Genomic DNA, 16,566 nt, shown 5'->3' with positions numbered 1-16,566 from the left:
GATTATGCCATTAGATAGCACGAGTACTTTTTACTGTCCATAACTAAAGTCAGTTCTTTTCTGAGGGAAACGGGTACCTTGTGGAATAACTAATTTAGCAATGTCAAAATAGCGGATTATTCACTGGTGTGGCAGTTTGCTTTGTGTATCTAATGATGCATTGTTTCTCATTAGCAGGTGGCAATGGATGGCTCTGAGCAGCCCTCGAGCCTGCAGTCTCTCTGTCACGTCAGAGCTTGTGAGCTTTTTCCCAAGTCCTCTCCAGAAATTGAGGACGAGAAACTGACTGTTCCGTACGAACCCATCTGTGGCGAATCAGTTGAATATATTGGACGGACGACTGAGGGTGTATTAGCTCTCTCTAACTACCGAATATATCTACAGCTTAAAGACACCTCCTATAACATTCCACTTGGACTCATTGAACTCCTCGAAGTGAGAGACATATTTTTCCTACATATAGCGTGCAAAGATGCACGTTCAGTAAGGTAAGTTATTTAGTTTTGTTGACATTGTAAATTATACCTTGCTCTCAGCTAGGTACCAATCACTGGTGACTTTGTGAATATTTTACACTACGCTGAAAAATTGTAAAAGAAAATTGTGAAAAGTAGTACATAAGCTTTAACAAGGAGCCTCTTGAGTGCTATGTTGCAGAAGTTCAGTTATGTTTACAGCATTTGGTGCCCCAGGTATTGTCTACTGTGCAACCACATTATGGGCAGCTAATGGCAATGGGGCGGGAGTGGAAGTATCCAATGATGAGAACAGCACGAAGCTATGGACCGTTGTTGAACTATGTAGTCGAGGAGTAACTCAAAACCCTGCTACAGTGCTTGTGGTGTTGGTACAAAGCCTGCTATGGCAATGATAAACAAAACATACATTGCATTATATCAACAACAGCAGTTGTCAAAGTTGACGCTTTACCAGAAAAGAAGCCAAGGAACTTTGTAGAGTGAAAAAGAAGTGGCGGATGAAATATTAGTATTTCTGCAAGACAAGTTAGCAAAATGTGTGGCTTTTTATATGCTCAGCTGTGCAGGCAGTGTACATGAGGAGTACAATGACAACTATACTTGCTTAACAAGTGTAACTTTTTATTGAAATGGGTGTTAAGCGGTATTGGCATGAAAATTTTTGAATGATATAATCAAACATCCCATCATTCAGTAAGGAATCTGTTTCCATCTCCGAACAAACAGGATTAGAAGAAGAAATGCATATGAAATGAACCATGGAAATTAGAGGTACCAAGAGAGTTGTATCACGATCAACTAACATCAGTATCTTAATGCATTCCTACACAGTTATGCTGACTCTTAATCTGGATGGTAAATTGGCTGGCAAGTTATTTATTTTGCAGTGTGAAGTTGGAGGTGCTCTGCATGCAATGCTTCGTTCTCATGTACGTGATCTTGCAAGAACAGTAGGGAATATTTACGTCACGGCAAGCAAGAGTAAGAAAATGGGTGTAAGAGAACTCAAACTATGGTATGAGTGCTGCTTTTGGCCAATAGCTGGTCAGAATAACTTGCTTTTGCTTTATTCCTGGTCTGTGTATAAGAATCATACTCCTTTAGAGCAAACTATCCCTCCAGAAAAGTATGTGACGTTGCAGTTCGTACCACTTGGAGCCACTGCATAAATTTCGCCTCTGGATTATTTTTTCCCCCCCTATAAAACATACACTATTTACATATCTAAAAACAAAGATGATGTGACTTACCATATGAAAGTGCTGGCAGCTCGACAGACACACAAACATACACACAAAATTCAAGCTTTCGCAACAAACTGTTGCCTCATCAGGAAAGAGGGAAGGAGAGGGAAAGACGAAAGGATGTGGGTTTTAAGGGAGAGGGTAAGGAGTCATTCCAATCCTGGGAGCGGAAAGACTTACCTTAGGGGGAAAAAAGGACGGGTATACACTCGCGCACACACACACACTATTTACAGCTACACCTTAAAGGACAGTCTGTTTCATGATACCCTTCACGACAGACTGTTTTGCATTCAGTTGCATGCTGTCATATTCCATCAGTTGTCATCACACTGTTACACCACTACGATTCTATATGCATTATTTAAGAGTGTATGCCTAGCTGAATGTCATGCATGGTTTGTAACTACCAAGGAGTTTGCGACCTCGCACTCATTGGGCTTCTTGTAAGTAAAACTGTGTCATATGTAATATATTGTTAATTTGTAAATTTCGTAGGACTACAAAAAACCTTTTTGCTGAATATCTTACTTTTTATATTAGCTGTACATCATAACACACATCAATTTAAACATCAATTCTGTAAATGTGCCGTATTATAGCAGCTTTGACTTTAATGTTATCCTCTTGTTCTTGTGAAGAAGCTTTTAAGTATAACATTTTTCTTGGAGCGTGAGATGCAGATGGATGTACTGGAAAGCATTTTAATGACATACCATTTTTTGGGGTAATTTATCTTACTACCATGAAAGAATTTAGGCTGTAGCATAATACGTATTAAGCCAGTGAGAGATTTCTGTAGCAGTGACAAATGGAATAATTTTGGCTTACCACACAAGTGAGATGTTGTTAGTCCATGTACCGTTAAGATGTCAGTAATCAGGAAATTTGATTGCAGACAGATAACAGGTGCCCAGCACATCTGTTGTGTCCGTGAGGTGGAGCAAGTACTGGAGATTTCACATGCTTCCATGTAAAGGGTATTCTGTACATACCTGGGCTTGGGGAAAACCTTAATTGCAGTAATCTTCTCTGTTGGGAAACAAACTGTTGTTGGCAGAAGCCACCATTGACTACTGTGGATAGTAACAGTGAGGAGATAGACCACAGTACAGAAAATTGCTCACCAGTTCAGTTGGGATGATAGCGACAGTGAAATTACCAACCACACCCACATAGGGCACTTACTGTGGGGTACAGAATTCGGCACCCTGCATATGTGCCTCTGCTCACCCGTGTCACAGGCCACAGAGATTGGCAAGGTCCTAGCAAGACTGGCATCAAATGTTTGGGGCATGGCGCAAGATGATGGCAGGGTAAGAGTATTTTGAAGACTACGAGAGACAGTGAGTGTCGCTTGCCAAAAGGGCACTTTCAGAGACCTGGTGGTGAAAGTATCTTTGTGTTGGCACGATGTGTTTGACCCCGATGTGAATGTTGTCACGTTCTACCGGTGAATGTCATCCTGGGCTCTCTTTCCCCTTGTACACAGTGGATTCCTTTTAGTTTGTGTTTTAGTAACATGTCTCGCATCTGCCCACTGTGTCTACCCTCACGCTATCAATACCCGTTTCCTCCATAAAGATAAAACTTGGAGCTTAGAAAGGTGGAACTAGCATTATACATTTTTGAGTGTTTTCATTGGCTGTACTGAGAACTGTTGCTCCTGAAGGTTTGTGACTCTTGCTCATCTGTCTCTTTGTGAATTATTCAGTTTTGTTTGACTTTGTATTCTTTTTCTGTATTTGATGTCTTATACAGCTTGTCTTAGTTTCCAGATGATTATAGCTTAAAATTTGTTCTGCAGGTGCACTTTTTCTACTAACGAACACTGTCTGGAATGGTACCGACGTCTACACAGATTGACGTCCCCACCGAAGAACATAGAACAGTTCTTCGCCTTTGCGTTTTACGCCTGGGCTCACGAGGCCGGAGGGGAGGAAACGAGTTCACGCCTCGGCGGGCCGTCTCCGTCGCAGAGCTGCACCTTTCGTGCTGAAGTAGAAAGGCTTCAGTTTGATGTGCACGGCGCATGGCGTATCTCCCAAGCGAATGCAGATCATTCTTTGTGTCCGTCATATCCTCGACAACTTCTCGTGCCTGCGTGCATATCTGACGATACGCTAGAAGGTGCTGCACGGTTTCGCAGTGCGAGGCGTGTCCCGGCAGTCGTCTGGAGGTAGGAGCCTAGTGATTTGCAACGTACTTTTTGAAGTGTCTTACTTACTTATTTAATTGCTTACATTGGCTCGTAATATTTTTTTGTAATGTCCAAAACGTGAGAAAATAAATTTGGTTTACCCAGTCAAGTGAAAACAGGCATGATGAAAAGACTGTCTCATATAAGGTTTCAGCCAAAGCCTTATTCAGAAACGAAGAACACACATTGACGCGTGCATGCACGCACACACACACACACACACACACACACACAGGAGCGGATGGAGATAGCAGTCGTATGTGTGAGGGGTGCTTGCTTGTGTGACTGCAACTGTTTTTCTTCTCTGAAGATGGCTTTGAGCTAAAACTTATATGTATCAGTCCTTTTGTCATGTTTTCCTGCAACTCAACGTGTTGTTATTACGGTGAATAGCAATCTATCCTTTTCATAATATTATTGATATTCCAACCTGGACTTTCCATTGTTTGATTTGTGTCAATCAATTGAAAAGCTATTCACCAGTAAACCTATAACACCACCATGAAGATAAACAGCAGTTGCCAGTCACATACAGGCAAACAAAAACAAACATAAACTGATAGTGTGTGAAGAGTTATAGTGTCATGCAATGGGCAACCATAAGGTGCAGAATATGAGAAGCGAATGACAGATGGTTTTATCAAATGGTCTTCGTGTATTTCAAATAAGCTGTCGGTTTCAGAGATGGAATGAAAGTATCTAATTCAATTCTGTGGGTTTTGATGTCTTCGCATCATTTCTTGACCTGCACTCTACAACACGTGTCCAAACATGTGTAGTCACTTTCCGGAACTTTAGTTGGTTGCAATACTGTGCTCTGTCAAACTGTACCCATTGTATTAGATGAGAAACCTGTTTTTTATCTATAAATGAGATTCTTTGATTAGATAATTCGCCGGCCGCAGTGGTCTAGCGGTTCTAGGCGCTCAGTCCGGAGCCGCGTGACTGCTACGGTCGCAGGTTCGAATCCTGCCTCGGGCATGGATGTGTGTGATGTCCTTAGGTTAGTTAGGTTTAAGTAGTTCTAAGTTCTAGGGGACTGATGACCACAGATGTTAAGTCCCATAGTGCTCAGAGCCATTTGAACGATTTTTTTAGATAATTCCTTGTAGAAATCAGTAGAGACTATTTTGTGTTTGATAGCCGAAAGCTATACTGCAAATCTTGACTCTTGTTTATGTTGGTGTTCCCGTTTGCCGAGTTGTCTTCTGTATATGTGTTTGTGCTGTCTGCGGTTTCTTAGGCTGCCTGTGACAGCTTCCATCCTCATTAACTTCCTTAAGATTGTGAATCATTCACAGGCAACGTGACGCCATCATGCCCGTCACACACTTTTCTTTAATTTCAGTTCTGCAGCTTCCCGCACCCTTACTTTGAACCTCTGTAGTTATTTGGTGGAGACTGCAGCGTTTTTACTATCAACTTCTCCCCAGCCCCTCTATGTTGTGTCTGACCACTGCAGTTTTTGGATTCCGGTTTTAATGGGTATGCCACTTGTACCATTCTATGCATTCTCTCATTTCGTGCCCCATCACTGAACTGTTGTAGTCCAGTCTCCCTCCCCATATTGTGTATAAATATCTTGACTAATATCCTGTTTGTTTTGAGCAGTGCTAGTGAAAGACTAACACAACTACTATTTTTAAATATTTCTTTAGTCTGTCACTGATTGATGTACGCATTTGATTATGTTCTTTGTTTTGTGAACCTCAGTTGACATTGTGTCATAATAGTGATTTTATTTTGGCAACAAGGTGACAGCCAATGTGAAAGTATATCATGCATCTCTTTAGGGGGAGTGAATATTGCTGACAAAGAGAAAGTGTGTTCAAATTGTAAGGATGTGATTTTGATACTAAGTGAATGTGTATCCAACCTACAATTCATCACAAGTGTGCTCGAAATGGATATTAATAAACAGTCAGCAGCAAAATGTGAATCACTAATGAAGCAAAATACACAGAATTTTCTGCCCAGAAATATCAGTTTTCTGATAAGTGGTAAAAAGTGATAAGTGAAAATGAAACTGTGAAAATACTACAAAAATAAGTGTCCTGCTGCAAAAAAGAAGGGTTTAGCTGTAGTGAAAAATTCAAGTTATGATGCGTGTGAAAATGTGTCTGCTGCTAGGGCTAAATTAACTACTAGTTAAGAACGTAGCAAACAAATTGCAATACACGATAAATTTGAAGTGCTAATAATTTGTGTGATGATCTGTATCATTTGTCGAATGTTAGGAAGCAATAATTTAGTGCACTGTTGAAAAATACTTGACGAGACAAATTTCTTATCATAAATGGTCAGATATGGTATTGTGGAAAATTACTGCCGGACCTGATAGGTAATTAGCTTATTGCGCACCATTCAAGGAAATTGTTAAGAATGTGGACAAATTAACTAAGAACTTCTTATTGAAGGCTGCATTAATAATTATTAGCGGCTCAAATGACATTGGTGAGCATTTGAAAGAATTCGGGGAACAAGAATAATTCTCTTAAAATCACACTGAACTAACACAATATCAAGAACATACAGTATCAATCTCTCAGACATGACACCCAAGACCTGAATGGCGAAATCAAGTCTGTGAATTACTTCATGATAGGAAAAAAAATCAGTACTGTTTCAGATTTATGAAGGAAGAGATGAACTTTGAATTTGTACAGCTGGAAAGAAACGAATATGCTGTTCACGGTCTGCAGCTAAACAGATGAGGAAAGGTTCACATTTGCAATAGGCTTTCCACTTTCATACGTGTGGCGAAAATTTAAAAAAAGTGAAGTACTGCAATGAACTGTACACAGAGAGCAAAAAATGACTGTCCTTAAGTGAAAGAAGTAAGGACTGTGGACTGTTACACTGACAGACGGGAAAGTGAACCACCCAGAAGGCGAGGAGGATACAGGAGACTTGACAGGTTGGGAGGGTGTGTGATGTGTTGGTGATTACAAAATGGAAACTAACAAGGAGAAGTCCCCCAGGGGTGGGATCAACTTCTTGGAGCCATCAGTATGGTTATGTAGGTTAAGATCCAGGTATCACACACTGTAGCCATTCACAAATTTCAGAATTTTGTGTGTTGCTCAATAATGTTGAAAAAGTTGTATTACATTGTGTGGCTGCGTTGTGTAATGGATAGGATAATAGCTTCACATGCGAGACGTTGTGGGTTCAAATTTTGTCAGGTGCAGTCAATTTTTTAATTTTTAAATATTTATTGAAACTACTTTGATCGTCATTTTTTATTCAGTTATTTGATTTAAATGTAATTTTTTATTTCCATCCCTTTGTCCCATCTTTTTAATCATATCAACTTCTTCATTTAATCTCATTTTTCGTCCTATCAATCATTCTCGAGTTGAAGTCTGTGTTCACATGTTTTTTAATTAACTTTATTAATTAATATTGATTTCATTTCTTTTGTTTTATCAACCTTGGTTTTCATCCACATTATTGCTTGAATTTCATCTTACTCATAAACCCTTCTTTCATTTAAATTCTCAACTGCATTATTTTGTCCATAGTGCAGTGGGTATTTAGGTTATGTTTTAAATGTTTGTATGACAATTACCATGAAAAAATGCACATCTGGTAATGAAAAAAATACATTTTCCACACCATTGTACAGTCAATATAAATGGATTATTTCATCTTTTGTTTTGCAACTGATAGATCAAAATTTTTGGATAATTGAATATTATAATACATAAATATAAATTTGTATTCACAAAAATTCCAGTTGGAAAAAGAATGCAAATGAAAAAGTTGATACGGTGATTAAAATGATGTGACAAAGAAATAGAAACAAAAAATTACATTAAAACCAGTTAATTGAATTTCAATAAAGATTGAAAAATTAAAAAAAATCACCGGGCCTGACGAGATTCGAACCCACACCATCTCACATGTGAAGCTGTTATCCCATCTATTACACCACATAACCAGACAATGTAATAAGACTTTTGTAACATATTGAGCATCACACAAAATTCTGAATTATTTTTCGTCAGTTACTCGCAAACGTGGCCCCACCTGGGTGAATGGCTGCAGAGTGTGGTACCTAGGACCTTAACCTACATTTGTTTCGTAAAGGCGATCCCGCCACTGGGGACTTCTCCTTGTTAGTAGTATGTTGCATCCTCCTATGGCATGGATGCATACACAGATTTGATTAGGAAGGGTGTTATAACACCATCGGCCTCTCCTCAAGCGACCTTCCCTGTAGCTGCAATAATCTGTCCTCGATGTCCCACATATGGGCAGAGTTGGTGTGTGAGCTGGTGCCACGCGTGTGCTGTCAGGGACAGATCTGGGGAGCTTACTGGCCACAAGAGTGCCTCATCAACATCACGCAGACTGTCTATAGAGACATGTGCCGTGTGTCCATGAATGTTGTCGTGTTCAAAATTGGCACTGTGCTACAGTCGTTTCAGAGGTAATATGTAAAGACCTGTGGTGTTCCTGACATATTTTTGTGCTGTTGGAGTTCCCTCAATCACTACAAACGGTGACCTGAAGTCGTACCCAATGGCTCACCACCGTTTGATGCCAGGAGTAGCACCACTGTGTATCTCCAAAACTTAGGAAGAATGCGACATCTCTCCGGGTCACCACCACACTCGTCAGAAGCTATGCAATATTCAGATTGTTCCTACATTGCAGCAAGCATGTCTCGAGATACAGCTTCCACAGTTGCTGTTATGCGATGTCTCAGTTCATTCATTGTTGTTGGTAACTGAGGCACATAAACAGACTCTTTCATAAACCCCCATAAGAAATAATCACATACAGTCACGTCGTTGACCTTGGAGGCGAGTAATGTAAGGCTGACTCATTTGGTCCTTTGTGATCGATCTGTCATTCAGTTGATTTCAAATTTCCACACTTCCATAGGCCAGTGGGGTGGTGCCCCATCCTGTTGGTAAATGAAGCCATTCGAATCAGTCTCCAACTGTGGGAAAAGAAAGTTCTCAAGCATATTGAGATATATGCTTCCTATAAAAGTGTTCTCGGCAAAGAAAAACGGACCATACACCTGCACAAAACAAATTAAATTTTGGAGAGTCCCTCTCATGTTGTACAACTTCATATGGTTGTTCCGTACTCCATACTCACATTATGATGTTGCCTTGTCACTAAACACTAAGCGTGGAAGAAAACTGTCATCATCAATCTTGCCAAGAACAAAATTACAGAATGCCACACATTGTCGTTTGTCACCTTCACAAAGAGCTTGCAGTAGCTGAATTTTGTAAGATGTCATGTGAAAATGTCGAAGCAACACATGCCAGATGAACATCAGGGGCATGTTGAACTGCAGACTCCTTGTGAAAATACGGAGAATGCATTAGACATCTGTCTCGGACACTTGGGGGACTGACAGCGATTTGCCTTTTCACAAGCAACCTGTATATTGGAATTGTTCATGTCATTGTCTGATGCTCTGTGCTGTAGGAGGATCCACACCACACCTAGTACGAAAGTCATGCTGAACAGTTATTACTGACCCACACTGCATAAAAAGTAGAACACAAAACACTTTGTTGTCCCAATACCATTTTTACTAGAACTGATGTGGGTGCACAATGCTGCTACATAGCAGGAACCATGTAAAACTCAAGAGAATGCTCTTTCCAACAGTACATTGTTGATGCACATATCTCAAATGACATAATAGTTCTGATTTTTTAAAATCGAATTATTCTTTTTGATACACCCTGTATTTTCCCGAATTTGAAGTTCACTGCCAGGCCATTCGGAGCGCTTCTACTGTCTCCATTTCCATTTTGTACATGGGCATCGCACTTCTTATATTTTGGTGTTGGGAAACTACCATACTCTATTTGCTGAATTCATATTTATACTTTTGTAATACCAAAATATGCAGTGTACATTTGCCGCACATTTAAGATCGTTCCAAAATGTGTTGCTTTTTGCTGGGAGTGCCGGGAATTCTGTGCCTGTACATAAAACCTTTGCCACTCAAACAATTGATACATTTTATAGCTCCGAGGGAAAGTATATAGTCACTTAATACGGAAAAGATGTACTTTCATGCATCATATAGTGTATTTTCACCAATAAAAAAGTGCCTTTGCACCCAGAAAAAAATGTATTTTTAACTGGGAAAAACCCGGGAGGTGTGTGTGTGTGTGTGTGTGTGTGTGTGTGTGTGTGTGTGTGTGTGTGTCCGGCCGTCCGTCCGTCCGTCCGTCCATATACACCCTATGAACTCATCAGGGAAAATTGTTTATTCACACACGGACTACCCTCTCCTTAAGCATGACAATACCAGTCCAAATGAGAACTGCAACACACATAACAATCACACACCTCAGGTTAACTGTCATCGATCATCCTCTGTACAGTCTCGACTTGGCCTCGTTCAATTTTCATCTGTTTCCAGAAGTTACAAAGCACCATTGAGAACTTGGCTTTGATGATGATGATGATGATGATGAAGCAGTGCAAGCAGACGTGTGGTTCTGGCTAAGCCAACTAAGTCTAACATTCAACAGTTGTGGTATCAATAAACTAGTCTCTCATTGGGAGCAATGTGTCCATCGCCAGGGTGACTGTGCTGAGAAATAAATATGTAGACATGAAGAATAAAGATGTAGAATGTAATGAATTTTGTTTTATTTAAAAAACTTTCAGTTCTCATATGAAAAATATGGAGGCATTACTTTCTGTTGTGCTCTCGTATAAAGTAAACACATATTGAAAGTCACTGTACATCAGCCCTGTCACCCAAGACAAAACAACAAAACCAATAAAAGGCCAAAGATAGTAAGAGGAGTTGGGGATGGGTATTTAGCAACTCAGAGGAAGGCAGCAGGTTTGCAGGCTAAGGATTTGCCGGGGGGGTGTGGCAAGTGTTCGTGCTACACACGCGATGCGCAAGTACTGGAGCCGACAGCGTGCAGTGCACGACGAAAGTGACTTGGGAACCTGGGTTGGCAAGGGTTGACAGGGCAGAGGAAGAAGGTGAAACTGGTAGGTAGAGGGTGTTGGCCGGATTTGCACAAGATATCTGCTTGTGGAGTAGGTGTAAGCGTAGTGCCTGCCTGAAGGGGAAGGTCTTCGGTCTTCACCATACTGGACAAAGAAATTCTTGTCACAGCAGATACGGAATCCATGGGTAGTCAGACTGTGTGGGAGTGATTTTTTGGTGTGGAAGGGTGACAGTTGTTGAAATGCAGATACATCAGAGAGCTGGAAGTCAGTGTCCAAGAAGGTGACGCAATAGTGGAGTAGGACCGGGTGAAGTGGATTTCCATCCACTGGTGCAAGACCTGTCCAATCGCCCAGCGCATCATACTCCAGTCCTGTCACAAGATCATCCTATCCCATCAGAGGCAGGAGTAGCCACGTTATATACCATCTCTGCTGCACTCATTGTACAACTTTTCACTGTGGCTGAGAACAAAGCTGACCACCCAGTCGCACAACGTGCAACTGAGCTCGGTGTGCTCAAGTTTGGTGACTGTTTCACAACCTAGACAGTCTGGATCCTTCCCTCCAGCACCAGCTTTCCTGAAGTGTGTGGGTGGGAGTTACCCTCGTAGCACATCCACTGCTCTCATAATCTTCCAGGCCTCGATCTCCGTTAAATCAGTGTCCCCACACCTTCTGCACACCAGTTCCCGCTTTCTCTGTCGTGTCACCTCTTGCCACTGCACACCAGTTCCCGCTTCCTCTGTCGTGTCACCTCTTGCCACTGCACACCAGTTCCCGCTTCCTCTGTCTTGTCACCTCTTGCCAATCCATGCCACTGTCGTGTGCTGCACCCTACTGGCTGTGGTACCCGTGTACCATGTGCCTGGCCGGTGCACTTGCCACCCCTCCCTGCCTGCGTTCCTAGCCAGCAAACCTGCTACCTTCCTCTGCGCTGCCAGCTACCCACCCCTGACCCCTTCTACTACTGCCCACCTCTCTACCTGTCCCCCCTCCCCACCCTAGTCCACCTGCTGAAATGCAATACTGGCAGCGTGTGTCCAGCCGGCACAGCGTTTTGTGTGTGTGTGTGTGTGTGTGTGTGTGTGTGTGTGTGTGTGTGTGTGTATTTGTTTTTTTTCTACTGTAGCACGAGGGTTTATGCCAAAAGCTAGCAAGTTTTCTTTCTGGTTTGTGTGTGCCTGGCATCAGCACATACGTTATTCGATGAGAGATCACCTTTTCTGCTAAATTATATGCATTTTGCCGGAACTTTCCCTACTAATTAAATATGATGTAACTCTAGAACCAGTAATGGAACCACATCTGTTCCTTTTGTACATTAATTGTCTAAGCTTAAACATAGGTGTTCATTTGCAGGTGACAGCACAATTCTATTAAAAGGGGAAAGTAATGAAGAATTGCAGCAATAAGTAAACACTGCAATAAAACAACTTAGCTATTGTGTACAGAGTAATCAGTTTTTATAAATTGCACTAAAATTTCACAATGCTGTGACAAGTATATGTACATCCCATTGATCTCGATAATCGATGAACCAGTTGGTAACAGTGGAGAAAGCAAATTGTTAAGATTATGGCTGAAAAGCAATGTAAAATGGAGTAACCAACTGCAAAACTGAACAAAAGCCTTTGCTCACTAAAATCCTGCTGTGGTGAGAAATCAGCAAAGGGTGCACATCATGCCTGTTTCCTTATTGCCTTAATTGTGGGGCCACAATTTTGGGGAAACTCTAAGGCAGCTGTCAGCACATTCAAATTGAAAAAAAAAAAGAAAAAGAAAGTGGATCCAAGCCTAGACACTCACACAAACCTCTGTTTAATATTCCTTGTGGTCCACCTGTAAGAAGTACTTACATTGTGAAAACTCTTCTGTTCTTTAAAGTAAGTGTGATGGGTGAGGATAATAGTTTGAAATAAATGAGTAAATAAACAAATAGATAAATATTGTGTTTCTGATCACTATAGCAGACCAATCCAACCAAGACTTATGTTTCACCTAATTCAGTATATCCCTGTGCCAAGCAAGATATTTCCACACAGGAGAACATAAGAGGAAATATTGCGGCCAAAATCTTTGGAAAATATTGTCACATTTGCAGTGTCACAGTTTTTAAACATATGAAAAACAAACAAACGGATCAGGAGCATGGCCATGCACCATTTCCCTACCCTGTGGCCCCTACCCCTGTGACAGTCCCCACTGTAAGACTTGCCCTATGCACCCTCCTACCTACATCAGTACAACTACCACCAAGTTATTGGTTAGGATGAGTGGGCATAGGCAGAGAGTGTATACTGGCAACACACAGTATCCTGTTGCAGAACATGCTCTACAGCTTGACAGTTGTGACCTCGGTGCCTGTTTCACCAAATATACCACCTGCATTCTTTCCCAAAGATACCAGATTTCCAGAACAGTGCCGGTGTTCCAACATGTCCTTAGTTCTCGCCACCCAACTGGCCTCGATTTACGTTGCTTGCTTTGGTCTCAGCATTTCTTCAGAATAACTGTTCCTTTCTGCACTTCCTTTTAGTTTTCTAAATCTTCCATATTCTGACTGTCAGTTTTTTCCCACCCACCATCTCTACCACATACTACGACATACAATGCAGTTAGCTTTCTGCTCTTATTAATTGGTGCAGGAAGTTTTGTCAGTAAACTTTGCCTTGTGTATTACTCTATCTTCGAGCTTTGCTCTCTCTGGCTTTGAAATCTCATCTGATAAGTCTTCCCTCATTCTGTCCAATAAGTTTCCCTGAGCTGGGGTTATTTGCAACTTTTCTGAACTCTACAAATTTCCTAAACCTCATGTCCTTTTCCTTCACCCCTTCTGCCTGAAGGAGGAGCCACTGGCTCAGGAAGCTTGCATATTTAAATACCTTAATATGTGTTTTCTACTGTCACCACTTAGTGAGCAGATATTTTCAAAAATTGATTATTTTTATTGATGAATATATGAAATGATGGGAATTATTTGTGATATAATTTTCACTGACATTTCCTGGCAACATTAAGCATGTTTTTGTGTTGGTTATGCCTCTGAGAGGCAGCAGGCTTTGGGCTGTCTGTGACGTTTGTTTTCAAAGGGTATTGTTTATCATCCAGTCGTCTGCCGTGCATAGAAGGGGGTAAGTTAAGCCAATTAAAGTTCCTGATTCACTTCTAAAATATTCATCTTGGCTTAGAGACACTCATTCTAAGTGTTTTCTTGTTTATAAACACTGTCAATTTACTAGGGTAGGTAGTATGCAGCATGCCTAGTCAGTAGACTCTGCTAGTTCAGTGAAATCTCGTCTTAGGGCCAGCAAACACTAAGGGATGCCCAGCTTCACTGGGATGTTTTGGTGAGCATTTTTGTTTCCAACAGAAGTTGTTACTCATGATGTGATTTACCACACACAGACATTCAGTTCAAAGACTTTGGGTTTCAAAAAGAATGACCTTATTACAGAACTTCATTTGTTTTGATAAAAATATTCTACAAACACAGGATGAATTGCAAAATATGCACAAAATCTTAAAGTTTTAGCTATGCCATTAGAAATGCTCTCTGTCCACCAGCAGTAGCACGAACGACATCGAGACAATACCTAAATTCATCATAAATTTTACACAGTGTATCTGCTTTTACAGATAGTATGGCAGCTGTTATTCTGGTCTTCACTTCTGGGTCACGAAGTAAAGGGGAGACGAACACACTTCCCTTCACACTTTCCCACAAGAGAAAATGACACAGGATCCTGTCTGTCGATCTCGGAGGCCGAGAACGTGATGCTGTGTCTCGGGCTCCCCGTGTGGCCTGCCCAGTGCTGAGCTATCTTCGAATGGTCTCTTCTACAACTTCAGCAGGACTTCAAAGATTTCATTTTCGAACAGAATGGAGTGTCACCACACTGGCAACAATGCACATCAGTTTCTCAATGACACTCTGTGCCTATGATGTATAGGTTGTGCAAGACCCTGAGACACTGCCTTGGCCTCCAAAATCAACAGATGTGACCCCGTGCCTTTTGTGTGTGTGTGTGTGTGTGTGTGTGTGTGTGTGTGTGTGGGGGGGGGGGGGGGGGATGTTGAAGGAAAGTGTAGTCAACTACCCTTTACATTGTGATATAGAAGAAGTGAAGAACAGAATAAAACTCGCAATAACTTATGTAAAAGCAGATTCATTATGTAAAGTTTGTGACGAATTTAGCTGTCTTCTAAATGCTGTTCTTTCTGTTGCTGGAGCATTTGTGATAGCATAGCTAAAACTTTAAGATTTTGTATTTTGCAATTCATCCTGTGTTTGTAGAATATTTTTATCAATAAGTATGGGGTTTTTAAATTGGGTCTTCCTTTTTGAAACAACCTATATGCAATTTTGTGAGTCTTAAGTAGATGAAAGGTTGATGTATTGTTTTGACTTGTAGATATCAAGGAGTCTCTTGAATTAATCAAATGAATATGCCCAGTGAAACATTAGTAACTATGTGAATGGTGGCCATGCTGGACATAAGTGTAATTTAATAAATTTTCAGGCATACTGGAAACGGAGCTGTCATTGCTCGTTGCAGTCAACCTGAGGTTGGGTGGTTAGGGTGGCGTTCAGCTGAAGATGAAGACTTGATAAAGGCTATCGCAGATGCGTGTGCCTACGATCGTGGCCGACAAACGATGCTAGACTTGGGTGGCACGTCGACACCTACAGAAAATGGCTCGGCATGTGTTCCTAATGACTGTGATGGTAGCAGTAACCACGTGGAAAGCACCAGTCCTAATGAACCTGGAAAGGTACACATGCAGGAAAGCCTCTCATATAAGATTAAGTTCTCTCTGATGCTTGTAGTCATTTTGTGCTGTGACTACTGTTCTTGATTTGATTCATTCACAGACTGTATGTCATTAAAACATTTTAAGTTGCCACTTATGTATGTAAAACAATATATGAATCTCTCTCTCTCTCTCTCTCTCTCTCTCTCTCTCTCTCTCTCTCTCTCTCTCTCTCTGTGTGTGTGTGTGTGTGTGTGTGTGTGTGTGTGTGTGTGTGTGTGTGTGTGTGTGTCGCACTCACGCTGTAATGGAGTTAACGTGAGCATTCTGCAGATATTTGGTAAAATACTTTTGGTTACTATTTTACTTTATGATGAAGAATATAAAGATTAAACTGTTGTCAGTGTAGCCCTGTGTCTATTTTATCAACTAGGGTGCTTCCTTTTTTCTTAACTTGAAGTTGTTACGTGTCGTTTACCGCCATAAAAAGACTAGAAGCAATCAGTGACAAATTTTATCTGCTAGAATCTTGTACAGGATGACTGAAAGAGTTCTTCATTTCTGCTGAAGTATGAAAGTAGAATATGAGATTTAAATTTATCTTTCTTGAAATGGTCACATAAGTAATGTTAAATGTTAAAAACAAACTTGAGTACAGCCTTGGATAATACTCCCAGTTCGAATATCAGTTGATAATTGGTAGTGATTGGAAGCATTTTTTGAGGAGTCTTTAATCAAGGTCACTCTACAGTCATGATAGAGCACAGTGTGATTTCATGCTCGTCTCAAAAGTATAAGAAACTATCTTGAGAATTCATTTTGGTCCCCTCCCGAGTGTTCCTGAACAGCTCCTCCAGAATGCTCATCATTTAGACATCCATTGAGGGTGTGCTGTGTTCGATAAAACTTAAAGGAAAGTGCAGAAAAAAACTTT

The 16,566-nt window shown here is 40.9% G+C and overlaps 1 protein-coding gene across 5 annotated transcripts in view; it reads left to right on the top strand.

The window, feature by feature from the left end:
- The window catches only part of LOC124544671 (myotubularin-related protein 3), a 185,196-nt gene that overhangs the window by 33,500 nt on the left and 135,130 nt on the right, over nucleotides 1-16,566 (top strand). For 4 of the 5 annotated variants that reach the window (XM_047123292.1, XM_047123295.1, XM_047123291.1 and 1 more), the window contains exons 2-4: nucleotides 178-488; nucleotides 3,531-3,902; nucleotides 15,401-15,653. In XM_047123292.1, coding sequence (XP_046979248.1) covers nucleotides 178-488; nucleotides 3,531-3,902; nucleotides 15,401-15,653 — 936 coding nt within the window. Of the gene's footprint in view, nucleotides 1-174; nucleotides 489-3,530; nucleotides 3,903-15,400; nucleotides 15,654-16,566 lie in introns of all 5 variants that reach the window. The other variant, XM_047123293.1, reaches the window with a different exon arrangement.

Source organism: Schistocerca americana, chromosome 8, assembly GCF_021461395.2.
Source record: "Schistocerca americana isolate TAMUIC-IGC-003095 chromosome 8, iqSchAmer2.1, whole genome shotgun sequence".
Lineage (NCBI taxonomy): Eukaryota > Metazoa > Arthropoda > Insecta > Orthoptera > Acrididae > Schistocerca > Schistocerca americana.
The sequence above is the reverse complement of the archived record's forward strand: the minus strand, read 5'-3'. Positions and strand labels throughout refer to the sequence as shown.